General features: G+C 40.9%; 1 protein-coding gene across 1 annotated transcript in view; it reads left to right on the forward strand.

Moving 5' to 3' along the window:
• Positions 1-22,135, forward strand: part of ccdc155l.L (coiled-coil domain containing 155 like L homeolog) — a 42,498-nt gene extending 20,363 nt beyond the window's left edge. Inside the window, exons 2-11 of the mRNA XM_018226363.2 lie at positions 13,893-14,066; positions 14,797-14,892; positions 16,224-16,404; positions 17,919-17,968; positions 19,441-19,501; positions 19,578-19,739; positions 20,330-20,447; positions 20,571-20,621; positions 21,631-21,708; positions 21,790-22,135. Coding sequence (XP_018081852.1) covers positions 13,994-14,066; positions 14,797-14,892; positions 16,224-16,404; positions 17,919-17,968; positions 19,441-19,501; positions 19,578-19,739; positions 20,330-20,447; positions 20,571-20,621; positions 21,631-21,708; positions 21,790-21,960 — 1,041 coding nt within the window. The 5' untranslated portion in view covers positions 13,893-13,993 and the 3' untranslated portion in view covers positions 21,961-22,135. The remainder of the gene's footprint in view (positions 1-13,892; positions 14,067-14,796; positions 14,893-16,223; positions 16,405-17,918; positions 17,969-19,440; positions 19,502-19,577; positions 19,740-20,329; positions 20,448-20,570; positions 20,622-21,630; positions 21,709-21,789) is intronic.
• The last annotated feature ends 405 nt before the right edge of the window (positions 22,136-22,540 follow it).

A 22,540-nucleotide genomic window follows, 5' to 3' on the forward strand; every position in this document is an offset into this window, starting at 1 on the left:
CAGCAGATAAGCTCTGTAGAACATAATGGTGTTATCCGTTATCCACTATTAAGCTGTGCCATACAGTGTTTTTTCAATTTCCGCCATTGCTACACAGCAGCTTGTTTATATGAACTATAGTAGTGTTTCTGAAGCAAACACACAAGTTTTACCAGTGCAGGCCAACACTACATGATATTTTCATTACTTTACACTTTTTTGGTGCTACTGTTCCTTTAATTTCACCTACAAAGAGATTGACAGCTCCAGTCTCGGACTTCTTCACATCATTAGGTTATATTATATAGGAGAGGCCTACTTTTAAGTGATTATTTAAATTTGTATTCATATTATGTATGGTGTCTTGCAATATAGTTTCCATAGTCTAGATCACATAGTTGAGTATGCACTTGTTATGTGATCTGTCTGTTCTTAGTCACCAGACGGCTGCAGCGGTGGACAATTTAAAGGGGTTGTTCGCCATTAAATTAACTTTTAGGATGATGTAGAGATTGATATTCTGAGACAATTTGCAATTGGTTTTCATTTTTTATTATTTGTGGTTTTTGAGTTATTTAGCTTTTTATTCAGCAGCTCTCCAGTTTGTAATTTTAAATAAAAGATTGGAATATGAGTGAGAGGCCTGAATAGAAGATGATTTAATAAAAAGTAGAAATAACAATAAATTTGTAGCCTTGCAGAGCATTTGTTTTTTAGATGGGGTCGGCGACCCCCATTTGAAAGCTGGAAAGAGTCAAAAGAAAAAGGCAAATAATAAATAAAATAAAAAACATGAAAAATAAATATTAACGACCAACTAAAAAGTTGCTTAGAATTGGCCATGCTTTAACATACTAAATTTAACTTAAAGGCGAACCACCCCTTTAACCCCACACCCGGATGGCCAGACTACACCGAGCCCACCATTTCATTTATACTGTTTAAAGCGCACATCTGAATGTTCTCAGAGGAGATGCTGGGAGTTGTAGTATAACAATATCTGGCAGGCAGCAGGTCACACCTTCAGATGAAAGGCACCTGCATTAATGTATGGCTGGGGCCCCTCATGCCTGGCCAGTGAGTACAGGAGGAAGATGAAATAAACAACTGCAGCATCTGCCATTCTCTCTCCCAGAGTTACTGGGATCTCTAGATAGGGCTGACAAAGTGAAAAGATCCAGATGTTGGCCCATCTGCATTCTGACTCATGTACATATGGAGGGGCTGCAGGAGGAGTATTACAGAACCCAGTGCTATATACTGGAGGAAAATAATCACTACTACCCAATTGTTGCTGGTCCCTTTTCCACAGAATATCTGTTTGTAACTTGGCTCCCAGGACTGACAGAAGAGATGCCACAGGGCTATGCTATGAGCCAGGGGCCCCTGCATTTTAAACATATACATGAATAAAAAGGGAATGTTCAACGTAAAACCGGGAAGGGCAGCAGTCCCTCTGCAGTTGATAAGGGCCCTTCATACAACAGTGATAAAATATTGAAGCACCGATGATGACCTCTAGTGATGATTCTGTAGATTACACTTGATAGATAGATAGATAGATGATAGATAGATAGATAGATAGATAGATAGATAGATAGATAGATAGATAGATAGATTAATAGTTAGATAGATTAATAGATAGATTAATAGATAGATTAATAGATAGATAGATGATAGATAAATAGATAGATACAAAGATGGATTGCTATGGATGATAGATAAGATAGATAGATAAATAGATAGATAGATAGATAGATAGATAGATAGATAGATAGATAGATAGATAGATAGATAGATAGATAGATAGATGATAGATAGATAGATAGATAGATAGATAGATAGATAGATAGATAGATAGATAGATAGATAGATTAGATAGATGATAGATAGATAGATAGATAGATAGATAGATAGATAGATTAATAGTTAGATAGATTAATAGATAGATTAATAGATAGATTAATAGATAGATAGATGATAGATAAATAGATAGATACAAAGATGGATTGCTATGGATGATAGATAAGATAGATAGATAGATAGATAGATAGATAGATAGATGATTAGATAGATGATTAGATAGATAGATAAATAGATAGATAAATAGATAGAAATATAAATAGATGATTGATAGATGATTAGATAGATAAACAGATAAATAGATGATAGATAGATAGATAGATAGATTATATGTAACATGGCATTCCAGTTGGTTTGGTAGGCAATGTCTGCTGATGCCATTACAACTATTGGTATTACTGATGCCTTAGTTGGGTGAGGAAGGGGTAGGAGATATTAAGTGGGTGACAATTTGGTGTATCAAGGTTGGGAAGCTCATATTTATCCTGGGGAGCACACATTAACCAGTGCGCCATACAAGAACTGGGAGAAAATGGTAGAGATGGTAGAACGGCTGAAATAAAATACCAAGCATAGATGGCTGAATACCTTCATTTGTTCTACTTCATAGCAGATGCAATGATATCATGTGTGTGTCACGGGGTGATATGGGGGGGGCAGACGTGACTGGCAGCAGAGAGAAGTGTGACAGCAGCAGGGTGTCAAGGTCTCATTTTTTTCCCAGGCCCCCACTCCCCCAGCCGAAATCATGAGTGACCTGCGTTACCGCATGAAATCACTTTTCTCCCAACTTTCCTAAACAGAAGAACATCAGCTAAGCCCTCTTTCTTTCTTCTGACAAGTTCTTCAATTGGATCCCAGTCACAAACTGACCAGCAAGTGGCGCTGTTGTGATAAAATTCATTCCGATTGACAGGACATATTACCCTTAATATCCTGGAGTTAACAAATAAATAAGGAGTGAAAAAAGTGCTTAGCAATATCACATTCACTTATTTTAAAGGTTTAGTTCTTCTTTAAGAATCTCCGGCACCCAAGTTATTTGTCATTGAGTCATGTGAGGGCCCACCTGAGAGGAAAGAGTCCATGGAACACAGGGAGTTGCTACGGCTACAGTTGCAGGGAGTTGCTATTGCCCCAAGCCAGCCTGATTAAGACCTGTACAAGAGTACAAGGTATCAGTAAGCAGGCCATTCTCCTAAAACCTGTTATATGTGTATTATAACCTGTGTCAGACATCATTTGGCAAACTCTGATTATCCCATTGGCAGTTCCCAGGTCTAACCTAGGTTCACTATCAATCTGGTTATGTATTTGCTGGGCTCATTAACCCCTTGATGGGGCAATAGCTGTCCTTACTAGCTAACCTAGCTGCCTCTCTATGACCAGACTTCTGGGGGCAAAGCAAAGCATGGTGGGGCATAGGGATGGGCAGAAATCAAACAGATTTGGATCCCAAAAGGTTGACAACTCAGAATGACAGACCTAGTGTGCCGGCCTGCACCCACAAGGTCTTCTCAGGGGAATTATTTTGCTTGTAGGTTAATCAGGTTTCAATCAAATAGTAGTTTCAGCCCAAAACAACCCCCTTTCAGGCCTGGATATATGGCCTAGGGCAGCAAGATTTTAGGGGCAGCCAGCCAAAACCTAACGTGTACTATGGGGGGGTACTTACGAGAACGTCAGCCGCTAGGACCCAGAGGCCTAAGGGCATCCAAGCCCAAAATCCGGGCCTGCCCCCTTTATGTACCCCTCGCACAATTTAGTGAATAACTTGCATTAATATTATTTCTGCCAAAGTGCATAACCTGCATTTATCAACATTGAACCTCATTTTCCAGTTTGCTGCCCAGTTTTCCAACTTAGACAAATCATTCTGCAAAGTGGCAGCATCCTGCATGGAACCTATAGTTCTGCACAATTTAGTCTCATCTGCAAAAATAGAAACAGTACTTTCAATGGCCACCTCCAGGTCATTAATAAACAAGTTGAAAAGCAAGGGACCTAGTACAGAGCCCTGCGGTACTCCACTAACAACAATGGTCCAATTAGAAAATGTTTTTGCTCACACCCATTCCCTCTGTCTTAATATGAGCATCAGGTCAGGTTTTAGGGTTGGACAGTGAAGTCCTTTGCCTAATTGCCCTGGGACCCCAGCACCAGATGGATTTACTATACCAACTGTAATTATTTGGGCATGTCCATCTTGTGACCCTACAGTTGTTGAGTGCACACCAATATCATTAGGCTGCTGTGGTGGTGGAGCTGGGAAAAAGTGAAGAGTGCAAGTGGTCTTCATGTGCATGTCATCAGAAAGAAATCCACATTATATTTTTCATGTTATACAGGAGAGCATTTGGGGTCCTTTGTAACCTACTGTACTACAGTACTAAATATAGGTTTACAGGGTTCTGACAATGATTCCCTATTCTGTTGTCCCACTTGTACCCCCTTTTAACAGCTGCCCTGCCCCTCTCTCCATAAGATTTTTTTGCTGGGGACCCTTCTTCACCCAAGCCCAAATGCAGCATTGCATATAGTGCATAGACAGTCCGACCTATGTACAAATCCTGGCATCATTTAAGGGCTGGTATTAAACAGCATTTCCCCAGGTCACACACACTTTTATTTGGGACATAGAGAAAAAATATCCATTTTATTGCAATTACTTGTTACCTGATGTGCCCAGCAGGGGAAGCCCTGTGTCCATTAGTTGCCGAGCTGCATGGAGGCTGCTTTATTCTAATTCTGCATCTTATTTCTGATGCTCTTGCCCAATACCCCGCACCCTCCCAGCTGCCCAGCTATTGCCAAAGCACACAAGGTTGCCACCTGGCCTGTAAAAATGATGGTTTATCCCAATGTTATTAATAGGGAAAAAAGATAGAAATATAGGAAGGCCGGTATTATATTCCAGAAAAGGTGGCAACCCTATTATCGGCTCTTTGCCTCATACATCTCACTCGCCCTTGCGCTGGCCCACCTTTCAGCCCCAAAGATGCTGCTCCTGCCGCCTATCGCTCTCATCCCGCAGCTTCCCGTCTGCTCCTGGACTGCTGTGCTGCCTGCGCTCCACGCTCACCCGGACTCTCATGCTCCCCTAATAGGCAGCCAGGTAAGGACCCTCCCTGTTACACATATTGCTCAGTGTATATATGATATTTAACTGGGATATCCATCCTGTAGAACCTACAGCTATTCTTTTATTACAATTGCCAGATCCCTTCTTTAAAGGAAAACTATACCCCCCAAACAATGTAGGTCTCTATAGAAAGATATCACATAAAACAGCTCATATGTAAAACCCTGCTTCATGTAAATAAACCATTTTCATAATAATATACTTTTCTAGTAGTATGTGCCATTGGGTAATCATAAATAGAAAATTGCCATTTTAAAAAATAAGGACCACCCCCTGAGATCATACGATTCACAGTGCACACAAACAGACCAACAAACCATACATGTTAGGTCACATGAGCCAATTAACAGACAGAGTTCTGTCTTTTGCTTCAACACGTCTTCCCGTTACAGTTAGAGCTGCAGTATTTCTAGTCAGGTGATCTCTTCCTGTTACAGCTGCAGTATTTCTGGTCAGGTGATCTCTGAGGCAGCACACAGACCATCATGAAATGGGGGTTCAAGGCAAGAGATGTAAAAGGGCAATATTTACTTAAATATATATTCCACTTTGGTAAGATTCTTTAATATGCCACTTAATTTGATATAAACTATCTGTTGCTTAAGTATTCATTTTGGGGTATAGTTTTCCTTTAAGGAGGCTGCTGGGAGTTGTAAGGGAGCACCAGACGGAACACCTTCTGGTTGGACATACACAATTTATGTAATTTCACCCTACATATAGGGGGCGCTAATGAGACAACCCCAAACTCTCACACAAACCGTTACTGTACATGAAAGGACTTATTGGCTAGAATCATTTAAACAGGATCACTCCCTAGCCCTCCCAACCCCCACATATCCTATTATTCTATGTGAACTGTATATTGTGAGTGGGTCCCTAAGCTCAGTAAGTGACAGCAGCACAGAGCATGTGCAGTGAATCAGCAGAAAAGAAGATGGGGAGCTACTGGGGCATCTTTGGAGACAGATCTTTACTGCTAAAGGGCTGTGGTTGCCCTTATTTAAATCAATGCATGGTTGCTAGGGTAATTCAGACCCTAGCAACTGGATTGCTGCAAACTGAAGAGCTGCTGAATAAAAAGGGAAATGACTCAAAAGCCACAAATAATAAAAAATGGAAACCAGTTGCAAATTGACTCAGAATATCACTCTCTACATCATACTAAAAGTTAATTTCAAAGCTGAACAACCCCTAGGGAAGGCTAATATTTACCAAGCCTAAACAATAACAAAAAGCTTCACTGCCTGTTTTTTTCCCCCTCAAGTTGTAAGTCCCGGTCCTGCTACAAGGGGATTGGTTAGGCTTGGGGGAAGAAGACATTTGAACCTGCCTTCAGCCTAACCAATCTCCTAGTGGCAGGGGCGGGACTTTACACTCTGAAGGGAAAAAGCCCAAGTAGTTTACTGTTCCCAGGTTATTTGCAGCAGGACAAGTCAGCACTAAGGTACATTTTTTTTCTTTACTCCTGGATTTCGAATTCTTACCCCAGAGCTGCAGTGATGAAGGAAAGCTGCCTGGTCACATGACTAGAGCTGGGGGAACAGACTAGAGAGAAGCAGTGCAGGAGAATGTTGGTATTTATCTCAGGAGACTCATGTGCAATTCTGGGAAGACTTGTCTGCTTATGTAAGACTGAGGGTTTAATTGTGTGTGTGAGTCAGGGTTGTGGGTTTATAGACAAATTGGGCTATTTTTTTTAAAACAAATTGGCTGGTTTTAAAAGTCCAAACCCACCAAGGCACGGATTTGGGCTTTTTTTTAAATGCAAGTTGAAGTGTCGGAGATCATGTGTTTTGTAGAAACTAAAATAGAGAGACTGGCAAGTGGATGGTGAAATCTGCTCAGACTCTGAGCCTCAGACCTGCATTGTATTCATATTATAATTAGTATGTTCTTGTGTTCAAGCAGCCTCTATGGGAAATGCAGGGTCGGACTGGCCTGGAGGGACACAGGGAAATAACCCAGTGGGCCCCGACCCTCATGGGCCCCTGCGGGGCCAGACACCCTCTCCCGATATTGGGATTCGACGGAAAACAAAAATGTCAGCACCGCACAGCGGCATCTGGCAATGCACCCAGAGTGTCGCCTTCATGATGCACGCCGATCGCGCGTCACAGTGTGTGGGGGCCTGGACAGGAGTCCCGGTGGGCCCCCGGCCCCCCAGTCCGAATCTGGGGGAATGTGTAGCTCAGACTCCCCCCCCCTGTATTTAGTGATTTAGGGCAGAGATTCGGGCATAGGGTTGCCACCTGTTCAGTTTTGACCCGAACAGTTCGGTTTTTCCAAGGCCTGTTCGGATCTCAAGTTTTTAGCCTTGCGGAATCCTGAACAATAATCTGGCCAATAAATTAATTATCAGGTGAGGTTAATTTCTTATTACAGAAACAAAAAAAGCAAATCAGTTATAAATAAGAAATTGGTTTTCTAAATTAGCATTGCTGTATTTCAGAGCTTTCTGGATAACTAATTTCTGTATAAAAGATCCCATACCTGTAATTAAAGGATTGGGTTGACACATCAGGCAGAATGGAGATAAGAGATAGGGTTGCCACCAGTGTGGTTTTGAACTGGACATAAAAACTTTCTGTCCGGTTTACAACATTGAGTAAACTAGATGGAAATCCAGGCAGTTGTGTCTTCAGGTGGCCATACACGGAGAGATCCGCTCGTTTGGTGATGTCGCCAAACGAGCGGATCTCTCTCCGATATGCCCACCTTGAGGTGGGCAATATCGGGCTGATCCGATCGTGGGCCCTAGGGCCCAACGATTGGATCCTAACTCATGGGAACGGGGGTCGGATCTTTCCAATATGCCCACCTTAAGGTGGGCAATATCGGGCTGATCCGATCGTGGGCCCTAGGGCCCAACGATCGGATCCTAACGCATGGGAACGGGGGTCGGATCGCGGGACCGCATCAACGAACTGATGTGGCAGCGATCCGACGGGATTTTTTGTCCCATCCGATCGAGATCTGCCCGACTTTCGGCCAGATCTCGATCGGGAAAGCTCGTCGGGGGGCCCCATACACGGGCCAATAAGCTGCCGACTTGGTCTGTCGTCAGCTTTTATCTGCCCCTGTATGGCCACCTTACGTGACCACCTACTTCATTGTGCCTGCCTCTTATGTCATCACTGCTCCACGCCAAATTCTATCTGCCCGCCCCTTTGTTTTGGTTTAGCCGCCGGCAAAGGTGGCAACCCTATTTGGGAAGATTAGTCGCCCAGTGGCAAATCGCCTTTTCTTCGGGCGACTAAAATCACCGGCGGGATGGCACTCGGAGCAATCTGTTTTCCAAAGTTGCCTCACAAGGAAACTTAGGGCGACTTCGAAAAAGGAAGTATTCTGAGTGCCATCCCGCCAGCGAATTTAGATTCTAACCAGCGGGAAGGCAGTTTGGGGAGATTAGTCGCCAGAAGAATAGGCGACTTGTTGCTGGGAGACTAAAACGAAGCATTCTGAGTGCCATCCCGCCGGCGATTTAGATTTGAACCAGCGGGAAGGCAGTTTGGGGAGATTAGTCGCCAGAAGAAGAGGCGACTTGTTGCCGGCGACTAAGTCTCCCCGAATTTCCATGTGTGTCTCTGCCCTTAGTGTATATCACTGAGCAGTGAAATATGAGTCACTCAGGAGGTAAGATACAACTGTTAAGCATTTTTTCATGTCTTTAAAATCTGTCCCAAATTACAGGGAAAATGCAGAAATGTCCTCTTTAATTTTATTGGAAAATTCCAGACACTTCATTGATTTGATGCCCTTATTGTTTTACTTTATTTTACTAAGATTTTTCAGTGTACAAATTGGTCTACTTTTAAAATGGTTTTTGGCTACTTTTTGGCTGGTTTTGAAATGTAAACCTGGCAACCCTGGTGTGAGTCTGAGCTCCATGCACATTTGCTGTCTGCAATGTAAGTAAACCAGAAGAATCACAAGTGCAGATTTTTCTTTGAAACACATTTCCCTCTTGCCCTTTGCCAAAAATAACCCCTTGCCCCTCTCGGTTATAATCGTCTACTGCTAGGGGCACCTACACCAGCAACTGGCATTGTATTCATCGGGTTAATATTCTGAGGGCATTACACATAAATTTCACATTCATTTGGTACTTTAGTGCTTTAGTTATCCTGGCATATATTCCACGTACATAATAATAAGTCAATATCAGTATAGATGACTATGAAGATTTTCATTCATCCAGGTCATGGTATATCTAGTATAAGTAATTCTAAAACAACTGGACTTGCTGAGTAATCACTGAAGAGGTTTCACTACTCATCCGAGCTGAAGAAGCTTTAATGATTAATCAGCAAGTCCAGTTGTTTTAGAATTAAATAAACATAGATGTGTTATGGGGGGCATTCTTCATGAAATCGGCAGTTTAGGCTGGCTTTGGTTTTAGCTATGTATCCTGCTTTGCATTATTTTTATATGAATTAAATCTTTTATTTTCTGGAAGTAACTATACATAAGATTAGTATTACATATATATAACAATGTCTCCTGGGGGTATTTTACATTAAGCTGCCGATGAAGTCTTTCAACCTAATTAGCCTCCCTTAAGTCTCATTCCGCCTATGGACATGGTAAACAAAGGGTGCACCTTTTTTTTATGAGCCTGTCAACCTTTAGCAACAGCCAATCATTACAATTGGTCGTCATTTTGTCTTTGTTATAGTTTTAGAATTATTTGCCTTCTTCTGACTGTTTCCAGCTTTCACATGGGGGTCACCGACCCCCATCTAAAAAACAAATGCTCTGTAAGGCTACGAATCTATAGTTATTGCTACTTTTTATTACTCATCTTTTTATTCAGTCCCTCTCCTATTCATATTCCAGTCTCTTATTCAAACCAATGCATGGTTGCTAGGGTAGTTTGTACCTTAGCATCCAGATTGCTGAAACTGCAAACTGGAGAGCTGCTGAATAAAAAGCTAAATAACTCAAAAACTACAAATAATAAAACATGAAAACCAATTGCATGTTGTCTCAGAATATCACTATCTACGTCATACTAAAAGTTGATGTAAAGGTGAACAACCCCTTCAAGCAGTATTACCGTATATACTCGAGTATAAGCCGAGTTTTTCAGCATCCAAAATGTGCTGAAAAAGTGTACCTCGGCTTATACTCGGGTCGATGTGCACAATCACCTGAAGCGCGCTCACGTAATGTCCTCCATACGGCAGTGGCTTCCCATGCGCGCTCATCCCACTGGCCCTATACTACTTGCCTAGCTCCGCCCACACAGCGAACCAACTGGCAGCTTCTTGCCCTAGCTCACCAGACTATTGGCTGGCTCAAGCTGTCAGTCCTCCCGCTCACCACAAGGCCTGCTGCCTGCTAAGCTGCACGGCGCCTGGCCAGGGGACCCGATCTGGCGCCACAGTGGGGCCCATCGGACAGGACCCTACAGGGCAACTGCTCCCGCCCCTGCCCCCATCTACCCGCCACCACCGGAACCCGCCAGCGAAATGACACATGCGACAGCAGCACGGAGAATGAGGAGCAGCCGCATCGCAACACTGGTAAAACAGTGGCTCCTCCACGGCCCCAAACCCGGACCCGCAACAGCCGCCGACACGCCGACAGAGAATGTGGATGCCCCCAGCACGCGGCCAGACAAGCCACTGGAGCCCATGTGAGTAGCTGCTCACCAGGCTGAGTTCTGTTCAGATCCTGGCATGCAGATCGGTGGCATTCTGTAATTACCTTTATTTGCTGTTCTGCTTTTTATTAGCCAGAGCCTGGGAAGTTCTGTTAATACAGATATCACTGTACCAATTCTGCAGTAAAGCACCGATCGAATGCAGTTTTTTATATACCCACAACAGTGGTTACTACATTGTCACTACAGGCCTTTCTGGGGGGGAGGGGGCAGTAGCCGCAGGGCAACAAGTCACCTGTAATTAGCATGGCTCAGCCAGATAACTTTTAACTATATACTGCATTTCCCAGCAGCCTTTGCCAGTCTGAGTCTCTAAAGGATTCTGGGAGTTGTAGTTGCAATAGCTGCTGAGTTTCAGGTTAACATTGTCCTCCTAGTTACTTATAACCATGTCTGGTCATTGTTCAACAGCATATACTCCCAATAAGAGTATGGAATGTCAAGTTCTTTTGTTTCTCTCTCTCTCTCTCTCGCATTGCATCTCATGTGTGTATGTACACAACACAGTGGGGCCGATTCACTAAGCTCGAGTGAAGGATTCGAATGAAAAAAATTCGAATTTCGAAGTATTTTTTTGGTACTTCGACCATCGAATTGGTTAAATTCGTTCGAATTCGAACGAAATCGAACGAATCGAAGTAAAAATCGTTCGACTATTCGACCATTCGATAGTCGAAGTACTTTCCCTTTAAAAAAAACTTCGACCCCCTACTTCGGCAGGTAAAACCTACCGAAGTCAATGTTAGCCTATGGGGAAGGTCCCCATAGGTTTGCTAACCTTTTTTTGATCGAAGGATTTTCCTTCGATCGTTGGATTAAAATCCTTCGAATCGTTCGATTCGAAGGATTTAATCGTTCGATCGAACGAAAAATCCTTCGATCGATCGAAGGATTAGCGCTAAATCCTTCGACTTCGATATTCGAAGTCGAAGGATTTCAATTCGAGGGTCGAATTTCGAAGTATTTTTAACTTCGAAATTCGACCCTTAATGAATCTGCCCCTGAGTGTACTGGACTGCACCCTAGGCTTATACACGAGTCAATAAGGTTTCCCAGTTTTTGTAGGTAAAATCAGGTACCTCGGCTTATACACGGGTCGGCTTATACTCGAGTATATACGGTAATCGGTGGTCTCTTGCATGGAGATCTCTGATCGGGTGCTATGGGTTACATAAAAATTACATTAGCATGCACGTCATAAGGCTACAGAGGTGCACTGCACACTGCCTCCCTGCAGTCTGAGGTCACAGTGTGAGTATGAGAGTGATGGTTTTACTGTAGGGTAGAGATGGTATTTGCCTTGGCATCCCTAACACAACGGGGGGCCCATGGGACCATTAGATAAGTGGGAAAAATTATTTTTAGAGAGTGTAGGAACCCCCCTGATGTTGCTTATTTGCAACTCCCAGCATCCTGCTGACTGACAAGCAGGTGGTACATCCCTGAATTAAGTAAGTACCCCAATAGGGCCTTTAACTTGCAAATGTGAAGGTGTGAGAAAATGGAAATGTGAGACACCGTCTGAATGAATATGCCATTATGTCCAGCATATGCCAAAGAATTATTTATAAAAGGAGTCTTCTTGGGTGTAGTGACACCACAGCCCAAAATGGGATTGAAAAAAAAATTCTTCTTAATATAAATATATCAACAGTGTACAGGTATGGGATCCATTATCCAGAAACCCATTACCCAGAAAGCTCCCAAATTATGGGAAGGTAATCTCCCATAGACTCCATTATAATCAATAAATCCAAACTTTTAAATATGTTTTCCTTTTTCTCCTTTCAGTAGCTTGTACTTTATCCCAACTAAGATATAATTAATCCTTATTGAAAGCAAAACAATCCTGTTGGGTCTATTTTATGTTTTAATTATTTTTTTAATAGACTTTAAGTATGGCGATCCAAGTTACAGAAAGACCCAGGTCTGAATAATCGGTCCCGTAACTGTATTTTTTTTGGAGGGGGGCACAAACAACCATTTCCAGAGATGTCAACCCGCTGCTTTTACATATCGACTGCATCTTGGCCTTTCCCTTGGCTAGGTCCCTCCATCATATGCCCAGAACCTGGTAGTAGAAGGTTGTGTTACAATGCTTGTGAAAGTGGGAGGAAAGCTGAGGTAGTGATGTATATCTCTGGGCAAAGAATTCAATAACCTGTATTTCAGAAAACCTGTGGTGGGCGTGCACCCTGTGCAGGTTTCCTGTAGCGATGCTGATGTCATAAGCTACCAAGCCCCTCCCACCATGCAGGAAATTAAAAGAATTACAAATGAAATAATTGATTTCTGCAGAAAAAAAAAAGATATTTACATGCCTAAAAGACATTTTATACCATTCAGCCCTTAAAGGGGAAGCAAAGTCTAAAATAGAATAAGGCTAGAAATGCTGTATTTTATATACTAAACATAAACATGAACTTACTGCACCACAAGCCAAATCAAACAAATGATTTATGCTTTCAAAGTTGGCCACAGGAGGTCACCATCTTGTAACTTTGGTAAACATCTTTGCAAGACTAAGACTGTGCACATGCTCAGTGTGGTCTGGGCTGGGATTGTCATAAATTATCAAAATAGCACAAGTCAAATAATATCTGCCAGAAGCCTATACAGGAAGACCGATTAATAATCAGAATATACAGACTGCACTGGGTCATGTGTTGTCATGTGATCTAATGTGGATTTTATCGTTTTTGTATTGTTTTCTCCAACTCTGCAGAACCAGTGGCTGCAACAAAATAATCCTCCAAATAGAATCTTAGTTTATCTGTTTAAATCTGGCTCCATGATCTTTGTCCCTGCAGCTGGAGTTTGAAACAGTAAAGGGGATGTAAAGGCAAAAATAAAATCCAATACAAATCTCTACACATTTGCCGACTGCTCTACAGGTAAACAAACAAAGCTGCTTGAGTTCTGCACGGCTGGGAAGTAAGCGGGGGCTCCCCCTGCTGTTCATATGATTGTTTCCCTGCAGAGCAGTAAGGGACTGTCTGACAATTCCTATCCACAGCAGTAAATGAAGGGAGAATTTCACTGCATACAGTCAGGTTTCTTAGAAAAACAGTACACAGTTTTTAATTAAAGTATATTGGAGATAGGTTTCTTCTTCATTAAAGAAAGTAAAAATGGGATTTTATTTTTTGCCTTTATATCCCCTTTAAGCAAAGCAAAGAATATTTACGGATTTCCCCTTTAAATAGTAATTGCATAGCAATATTTGTTTTTTCTTTTCAGAGCTAGCTTTCTCAGGGAACACGTCTGCAGATTTCTTTGAGGTTCTGTTTCGAGAGGAACAGCTGATATACCCCAAGGTTTCAGCAAAGTAGGGATATACAATGTATAAACAGCAAGAAACCTTCTGGAATCCTGAAGAGCCATCAGAAGAAGGACTGTTGTCAGACAGTGAAAGTATGTTGTAAATGTATAGTTTAATATGTATATGCCTCTTCCTTCCCAACAGCAATTAAAGGAGTGGTATACCCCTTGTTCAACATGAGTGAAAGGAATAAGGCTTGTACCAAACTTTATTGTTTTTTTTTAATCATTAAAAATCTGTATGTTTTGTTATTTCTTGAACTAAACAGGGCATAATGGGAAACTGAAGCTTCTCCGTGTTTGTTCCTTGTGAGGTAGTAAATTAGAACCAGTGAACAGATAACCCCCCTGCATGGACCTTCCATGAAGGATTCAGTAGAATCCCAAACTAAATGTGAATTTACATATGCAAATTGGAGAAAACTCTGCAAATAATAAATGCGTGTGCAAATCAATCACTTGGTTTAAGTCAAGTGCTTTTAAGGGTTCAGATTTGGTTCAGCCAGGCACTTAGATTCAGCTGAATCCTGACGGAAAAGGTTTGGATTTGACTGAACCCCCAGCAGAATCCAGTACACACACATATCTCCACCTAAAAAGTTTGTCTCTACAATTTCTACATTGTTTTATGAGTTCAGAACCAGAAAACAAAAAGGGAGAAACAAATACTGCTTTCAGTTTCAAATGCATTTGCATATAACTTGAAAACCCATCAAAAAAATGTTTAATATACATTGGAAAGTTGCTGAGAACGACATTTTATTTTCATTATGCAATGCAAGTTGGGGTTCGAGAAATAATTTGCTGTGCTTCTACTTCTCAGATGATACCGAGGGCTGTCTTGGCAGTTTCCCTAATGCTTCATCAGAAGAGCAGTTGCTGGATACTGCATTTGAAGCGTGTGATACAGAGGGTAGAGGTAAGAATCTCTTACAGATATAGAATATAGAAATAGAGTCTGACAAGTAATGTGTGTGTCATAGTACCAAGCTAAAATAAAAGGGGCCTGTGGGGCAGATTATGTTATATTTTAGGACTGATACTCACGGGAGTTTCGGCCTCCAATCCCATGTGGTCAGCTTTTCTGCATATCACAATAGAAGAATGCAGGACAAAATGCAGCCTATTTTTTCTTCCAGGCCTGTACTCACACTAGCGCATCATGCTGCGTTCCACCTGCATTCGGTGCTTGGAATTCAGGGTAGGACCACACGGATGTTTTTGGCGTGATCCGACAAAACGCCAGCGTCAAATCGCATGCGACGGAAATAAGGTAAGTAATGGAAATGTCGGATGAAGTCCCAGCGTTGATCCGACACGACTGTCGGATGCAGATGCAGCATGCAGCGTCTGCATCCGACAGTTGTGTCAGATACTGCTGCAACACCATCCGACAATGCATTCACTTACTTTATTTCCGTCGCATGCGAATTTGACGCCGGCGTTTTGTTGCAGCACGTCGGATCTCACCAAAAGCGTCCGTGTAGTCCTACCCTAAACCTGTGTGAGTACTGGCCCAGAAGAAAGAATAGGTTGTGTTTAATCCTGCACTCCTCTGCGCTGTAAAGCAGAAAACCTGACTGCAGGGGAGCACAGGGCGAAATGTCCATGAGTATTGAGCCGTAAATCAGCAGTAGGGCAGAGAGTCTGATTGACTAAATAGTCAACAAGCAACTACTGAGTCCTTTAACTTCACTTGCCATTAGACAAAAAGTATTATTGAGTTGACTGAATATTCTGCTGTTTTGTTGGTTTTGTAAAGGGGTGGTTCAACTTCAAGTTAACTTTTACTATGTTTCAGAATGACCAGTCCTAAGGAACTTTTAAATTGGCCTTCATTATTTATTTTATATCGTTTTTGCATTATTTGCCTTCTTTTTCTGACTCTTTCCAGCTTTCAAATAGCGGTCACTGACTCCTATTTGAAAAACAATTGCTCTATAAAGCTATACATTTATTGTTATTGCTATTTTTTATTACTCATCTTTCTATTCAGACCCTCTCCTATTAATAGAAGTCTCTTCTTCATATCAATGCATGGTTGCTTGGGTAATTGAGATCCTAGCAACCAGGGCTGAAATTGCAAACTGGAGAGCCGCTTAATAAAAAGCTAAATAACACAAAATCCACAAATAATAAAAAATGAAAACCAATTGCAAATTGACTATATCACTCTCTACGTCATACTAAAAGTTAACTCAGAGGTGAACAACTGCTAAATTACCATAAAGTGACTGAATTTACCTGTAGGAGAAGTCACAGTGTTTCAAATCATTGACTACTTGAAGAGAGTAACAGACCAAACTTGTGATGGAGACCGTCTCCGACACCTTTGTAAGATGCTGGATCCTGAAGATCAAGGAAGATCATTAGATTTACCAGCGTTCCGTAAGGTCATGAGTGAGTGGATTGCCAACTGCTGCAGTGACAGGTATGTTGGGTCATGTGATTAAAGAATGATTCTTTGCTGCAGTTGTCATGCGACTATACATCTGGCCATGTAATGTGGGGCCCACCTAGGTGGCAGTTTTATCAGGCTAATTCATCCTACAGGGGTTTAGTTGGGTTAAAGCGGACCTTTCATCCTAAGAATCATGTTAGTTGAGCAAAATAAACTTTACTTACACTATATTTATCATTTACATTTTGTTTCCTTCAGTCTTGAAATTATACAATCACAGCAAGCAGGCAGCTGCCATTTTGTGGACACTGTTATTAAGGGAAATTGTGTATCACCCCCAAAATCTTGTGTATGCACCAGAATGGGGGACCCAATATCCATGCGCAGTGCCCTATACAATTATAGAGTGTGAGGAGGGAAGGGGGAATGTAAGGAGTGCAGTGACATATATGAAATGCTAAATGGAAAGTGAAACTAATTGACTGCCCCACCTACATATATGCCTCAAATAATATTTGATTGACAGCTCATATATTTAAACACCTTTATAACAGGTATATATGTTTTAACGAAAAAAATAATTTGTGTTTCATGTTTCATTTGCAAAGGACTTTCATTATGCAGGTTTTGATGTGTAGGGGAAAGGTCTGCTTTAAAGGAGAAGGAAACCTTGTCGGCGCAAAAACCCTCCCCCCCTCCCGTGTGTTGCCCACCCTCCCTCCCCCCCCTGGCCTACCCGTCCCGCTGGGCAAATGCCCCTAACTTGTTACTTACCCTCTGCGCAGGTCCAGTCCACGGTGTTCACAGACGCCATCTTCTTGCAAGCGATCTTCTTCCTGCTTTGACCGGCGTATGCGCAGTAGGAGCATTTCGACGGTTTTTTTGCCTTCCTTCTCCTTTAAGGCCAGGGCTCTTTACAGGCCAGGCACCACTATCTTTGAAACCAGTTGCTTTGTGTAAGTGATTTGGAAGCAGGGACCCCTGTTTAAACCAGGGCAAACTACCCCAGACCATTATTTCTCCTCAACTAATCTTTACAGTCAGCATTATGCATTAAGTTTGCATTCTCTTGGCATCTCCCAAACTCTTAGGCTGCCAGATGAAAAAACTCGAATCAGTGAATTCGAGTTGAACAACCGAAAACTCAATTGATCAAGTTTTCACTTGAAAAAACTCAAACATCATGAAGGCTATTAACATCTTCAAATGGTTCAAGGGACCTCTGCCACTGACTTCTACATGACTTCGACAGGTTTTAGCTGGAGTATTTTCAGATCCGAGCTATTTCCAGCTTCCGGTTATAATAAATCTCGGAAAATTTGAGGTTTTTTACAAAAGCTTGAAAAATTTGAGTTTTTCTTTAACCCTGAAAAATTCAAGTTTTTTTAATTTTTAACCCAGAAAATTCGAGTTTTGACTGAAAAATACCATAAAAAGCAAAAATTTTTCGGCACTAGATGTGCAGCCTCATATTGCTTTTTACATACAGTGTGACTAGGGCCCAAAGATTTCACTGTCCCTTTTAATAATTTCTGTTTATGCAGGGATATTACTGAAAAGGTGGAAGATATCAAATCTGAAAATGGCACATGTGGTAAGTAAAAAGGCAGATGCGATTCTAAGATTTGTCATACAATCTAGATTTTCCTTTGTTGTAGAACATTATAACACTGGAGTGGTCCTGGCAAATGTATACAAGCAGCCTCTTGAGTGGATATCCCAATTGTTAAACAGCTGCTATACATATTGGCTTGTATAGAAGGGTGTAGCTTCAAGCAAGGGTGCTGATAGCTACACACATTAATTTAATTAGAACAGAAGCTTTCAGACTCGAGACTCAAGCACCTTGTAGCCTGACACTTATTAGGGCCACCTTATCATGGAACATGGTTACTGATATAAATAAAACAATATGACAGACATAACTCAATAGTCCTACAGTATCCTAACAAATCAGAATGCACCTCATGTCTCGCTCATATATCTGCATGGGTATTTCTGTAGTAGTGGCTTACATTGCTTTTAATATTATAACCCCCTAATGACCTCTCTCTCTAACCCCCCTACCTGTCTGATTACTCCAGGTCCATACTTGTAGAGTGAAACCCAGGTGTAGAGGCCTCACTGCAGCTGTTGAATGCTACTCTGGTGTGTAAAGCGCTGAAACTCCTGCACCCTGAGGGATTTTCACATCTACCTAATTAAATAAAAATCCATATTTTTGCTCTACTTCTAAAGTTCAAATGGAGGATTTTGCTCGTTGACATCCCCTGGAATGCCTCCTAGCTGGCACAAACTGTCAGGGGGGCACAAGTCTACATGTGGCAGACATTAAGTACAGGGTTCAATTGCTCCATGCAGCACTAAAAATATGTTCCACCCACGCACCTTAATCAACCTAGTGTCAAAAAATACCATTGTAGATAGGAGAGATGAACTAATATCACATACATTTCCAGGTGGACTGTAAATGATCTCTCTGTATATGTCTGCATCATGCCTATTACCCAAACTTAATCTGAACTGTTAGTCAAAAAGGAAATGTATTTGAATGCCTCTACCTACAATGCTCAATGCCTTTCAAACATGAGGGTATACTTCCCCTTCAAGCAGTTAAGTCAACCTTTCCTTTTTAATGTGTACTATAATTCACACAGAGACTCAAATAGTGTTTGACATAGATGACAAGACATCATCAACATATGTTGTTAGATATTTAAGATTTTTTTGGAGAAATCCCATGTGACCCCAGTAGTGAAAATGTGAAATATCATTTAGTGATGATGTATTAAGTCCATATGGGGGCACAAAGAATGAGTCCTAGGCACATGTCTTCCAGTTACTGGGAAATGGTCCCAGACCTGATGCTTGGGTGAGGCATTGTGTGCGCTTCTCTGTATCCCTAAGTTCTATGAAGACAACATGGTTTAGAGGTAAAAAAAAGTCCCTTATAAAAACCAATTTGTTGTATTTTTATATAGCTGTATTTATATGTGGTTACATATATATGCCAAAGGATATATGTGTCAACTAATCCAATTTTGTACATTTCTTTGGTGTCCCTAGCACATGTACTTGAGCAAGGAGCAGAGCATGAAGGTTATGGTGGCGATGTCAACAAATTCACGTAAGTTGCATTTCTGTTTCTCTAACAATCCACAGCATTCCGGCTGCTCTTATATAACTAAGTACTTTCTGTGAAGGGGAGAACATGCCGATTTCATCAGCAAAATCAGAGACCTTAACTTTGCCAACAAGATGCTGGTGGATCAGAAAATTAAGCTTCAGAAGAGCTTAGAAACTGCAGATGAAACAAACTCTCACTTGATTGAGGAAATATCTGAAGTGAAGAGCAAACTGAAAATGTAGGTGATGGACAAAGGTATACAAGCAGGTTATGAGACATATACATTGTTTATCATCATCATCATTTATTTATGTTTATGAGTTAATTATTAGCATATATATATATATATATCAAACATATTTATGTTATAAAAGTAAGTGATGTTTATTCAACATTTCGGCTCTTAGACGTGAGCCGACTTCCTGAAGATCATATATATATATATATATGAGCACCAACATATTCTGCAACACTTTACAGAGAATATATTATTATAGTTTATAATCTATGGTCCCTATCACATTTACACACCAGGGGCAGTTTTATCCAGAACCTGTATGTAACCTGTAACCGGCCTGTATGTTTTTGGAATGTGGGTGGAAACAAGATTACCTGGAGGAACCCACATAAGCAAAACTGCTTGCAGATAGTCCCCTGGCTGTATTTAAACGTAAGCCACTAGTGCAAGACAGCAGTACTAGCCAATGCGCAATAATGCTGGTTATACAGTTATCATTTACATGCTATTTGTGTATGGTACTCTTGCCAATATTAATTGAATTAACTGTTGTAACTACACTAGGAGATTAATAAGTTCTTTACGTTAAGTTTCCAGCAGGCAGTGTATCATTCAAGATCCTTAAGCAATGAGCTGGAAGACCTGAAGGCTTATACCAAGAGTCTGGAAGACAAAATTGCTGCCTTTAGCTCACAGAAGGAAGGACAGGTTGGTATTGAGTTTACAGTTTTATTACAGTCGTGATTTAGACTCGTCACCTCAAATTTAGTATTGTGAAAAAGAATGCACAAAGTTTAGGAATGATTTTTTAAATGTTTTGCTTTATTACAGGAAAAGGATAATTTGTCACTTAGCAATCAAAGACAGATACTTCAAGAAGAGGTATTTTTTCATACCTTCTAAACTCACACCCATAGATCAGTAATGCAGGACTCAAACCCCATGTAAACTTACTACTTGGAAACAGGCTTGGGCGAATTTGACCTGTTTTGTTTCGCCAAAAATTCACCAACGCCCATTAAAATCCAATTTTTTTTGGAGCGCGACAGCATACAAATCTATGGGTGTCATTTCCGCAGCGAAACAAGGCAAAAAAATTCGCCCATCCCTACTGGGACATATTGTCATATCTTTCTACATGGAAAATGAAAGGGATCAAGGTGTATGCTCATCTTCCTTTATTTTTATTTTAATGTTAGGTAAATATTATATTCCTGGAAGAAAAGTCACTTTATGCAAGGACAAAAAATCTATTTCTGCCCTTTATTTAAGATGAGCCCCGAGTGCTGTGACCTGGACCAGCTGCACACTGAGAACATGTCAACCAGAAATGAAAGGAAAAGGATGAATATTTTATTCCCATGTTTGCGATTGGTAGGAAAGGACCTCTCTAGATTAATTGCAGATTATATATGTGTGTTAAAAAATAATTTCTATTAGAATCATGAACAAATCTTTGGATAAATTGCTAAAGCTTTCTAGATTATTAAAACAAGGGTAGTGGTTAGGCTACATAACATAAAACAGTGTAGTTCAGGGATCTTCAGTCTGTGGTGTAACTGTTGCTGCTAAACTACAGCTCCCACAAACCCTCTGCAGTGTGTATAGTGTCAGTGTGATGTTATATTTGCAGCAATTCTAGATATAGTAGGGAGTTCCCTTAATTTCCCAGTCACAAAGGAGCCTTGCCTATTCTGGACACTCATTCCTTTCTCTTTATAATAAAAATGGTTTCATATAAATATCTGTTCCTTCCAGCAAGGTAAGATACAAAAGATCATATTATGTATGAATATATGCACGTTGGTAAAAGGGGTATAGTATAAGATATTCATTAAATCCAGTCCAGACAGTAAAATGCACTGAAGTAATTATTACATTTCCTTTGTAGATTTATAACCTGCTTATTGAAAAAGAAAAATCAAAGGGCAATATTGATTGCCTTAGTGCTGAAAAGGAAAAGATGGGGGTGAGTGGATTCCATTCTATTCAGTTCGGTGGTATAGAAACACTGTGCCATTTACTTATGTGAATCTTTTTCTATCCATAGCATCAGATCTCTGAATACCAAAGACTTATCTCACAGAAGGAGATGCTTCTGGAAGAAGTGAGTTGCTTCTGTGCTACTGATTTCCGTCACGCCCGAAGGAAATCCTTCTGCTGTGTAAATGCAACACAAGTCAGCTGTGCAGGGTCTTCTGGGATGCGAAGGGATTTATGAAAGCAACCTCATTAGTGTGAATCAACTTAATTGAAAACGCTGTGCAAAGTGGGGTCTAAACCCTCAAAGCATAATGATTTAAAAAGCCAAAGAGTAATCTTTTGTGCAGTTATACAATTAAAGGGGTTTTTCACCTTCCGCTTTTTTCAGTTCAGTTGCTTTCAGATTGTTCTCCAGAAATAAAGACTTTTTTCAATTACTTTCCATTATTTATTTTTTTTTACTGTTTTTCCAAAATAGAATTTTAAGTTGAATGTCCCTGTCTCTGGTGTTTCAGTCTGACAGCTCAATAACTCAGGTGCAGACTCTAAACCGTTACAATTCTGGCACATTTAGGGGCAGATTTTTCAAAGGTTGAGGTGAAGTTTCGAATAAAAAACTAGGGAATAGTCCAAATTCAATTCGAAAAATTTTTGAAAATTCAAAGACTGTCTCTTTAAAAAATCGACTTCGACCATTCGCCATCTAAAACCTGCCGAATTGCTGTTTTAGCCTATGGTGGACCTTCTAGAACCTATCTGTAGTTGAATTCAATCAAAACTGCTATTACTTCGATTCGTACGATTCGAATTCGGCCAAA

This window comes from Xenopus laevis, chromosome 7L (assembly GCF_017654675.1).
Source record: "Xenopus laevis strain J_2021 chromosome 7L, Xenopus_laevis_v10.1, whole genome shotgun sequence".
NCBI classification, from domain to species: domain Eukaryota; kingdom Metazoa; phylum Chordata; class Amphibia; order Anura; family Pipidae; genus Xenopus; species Xenopus laevis.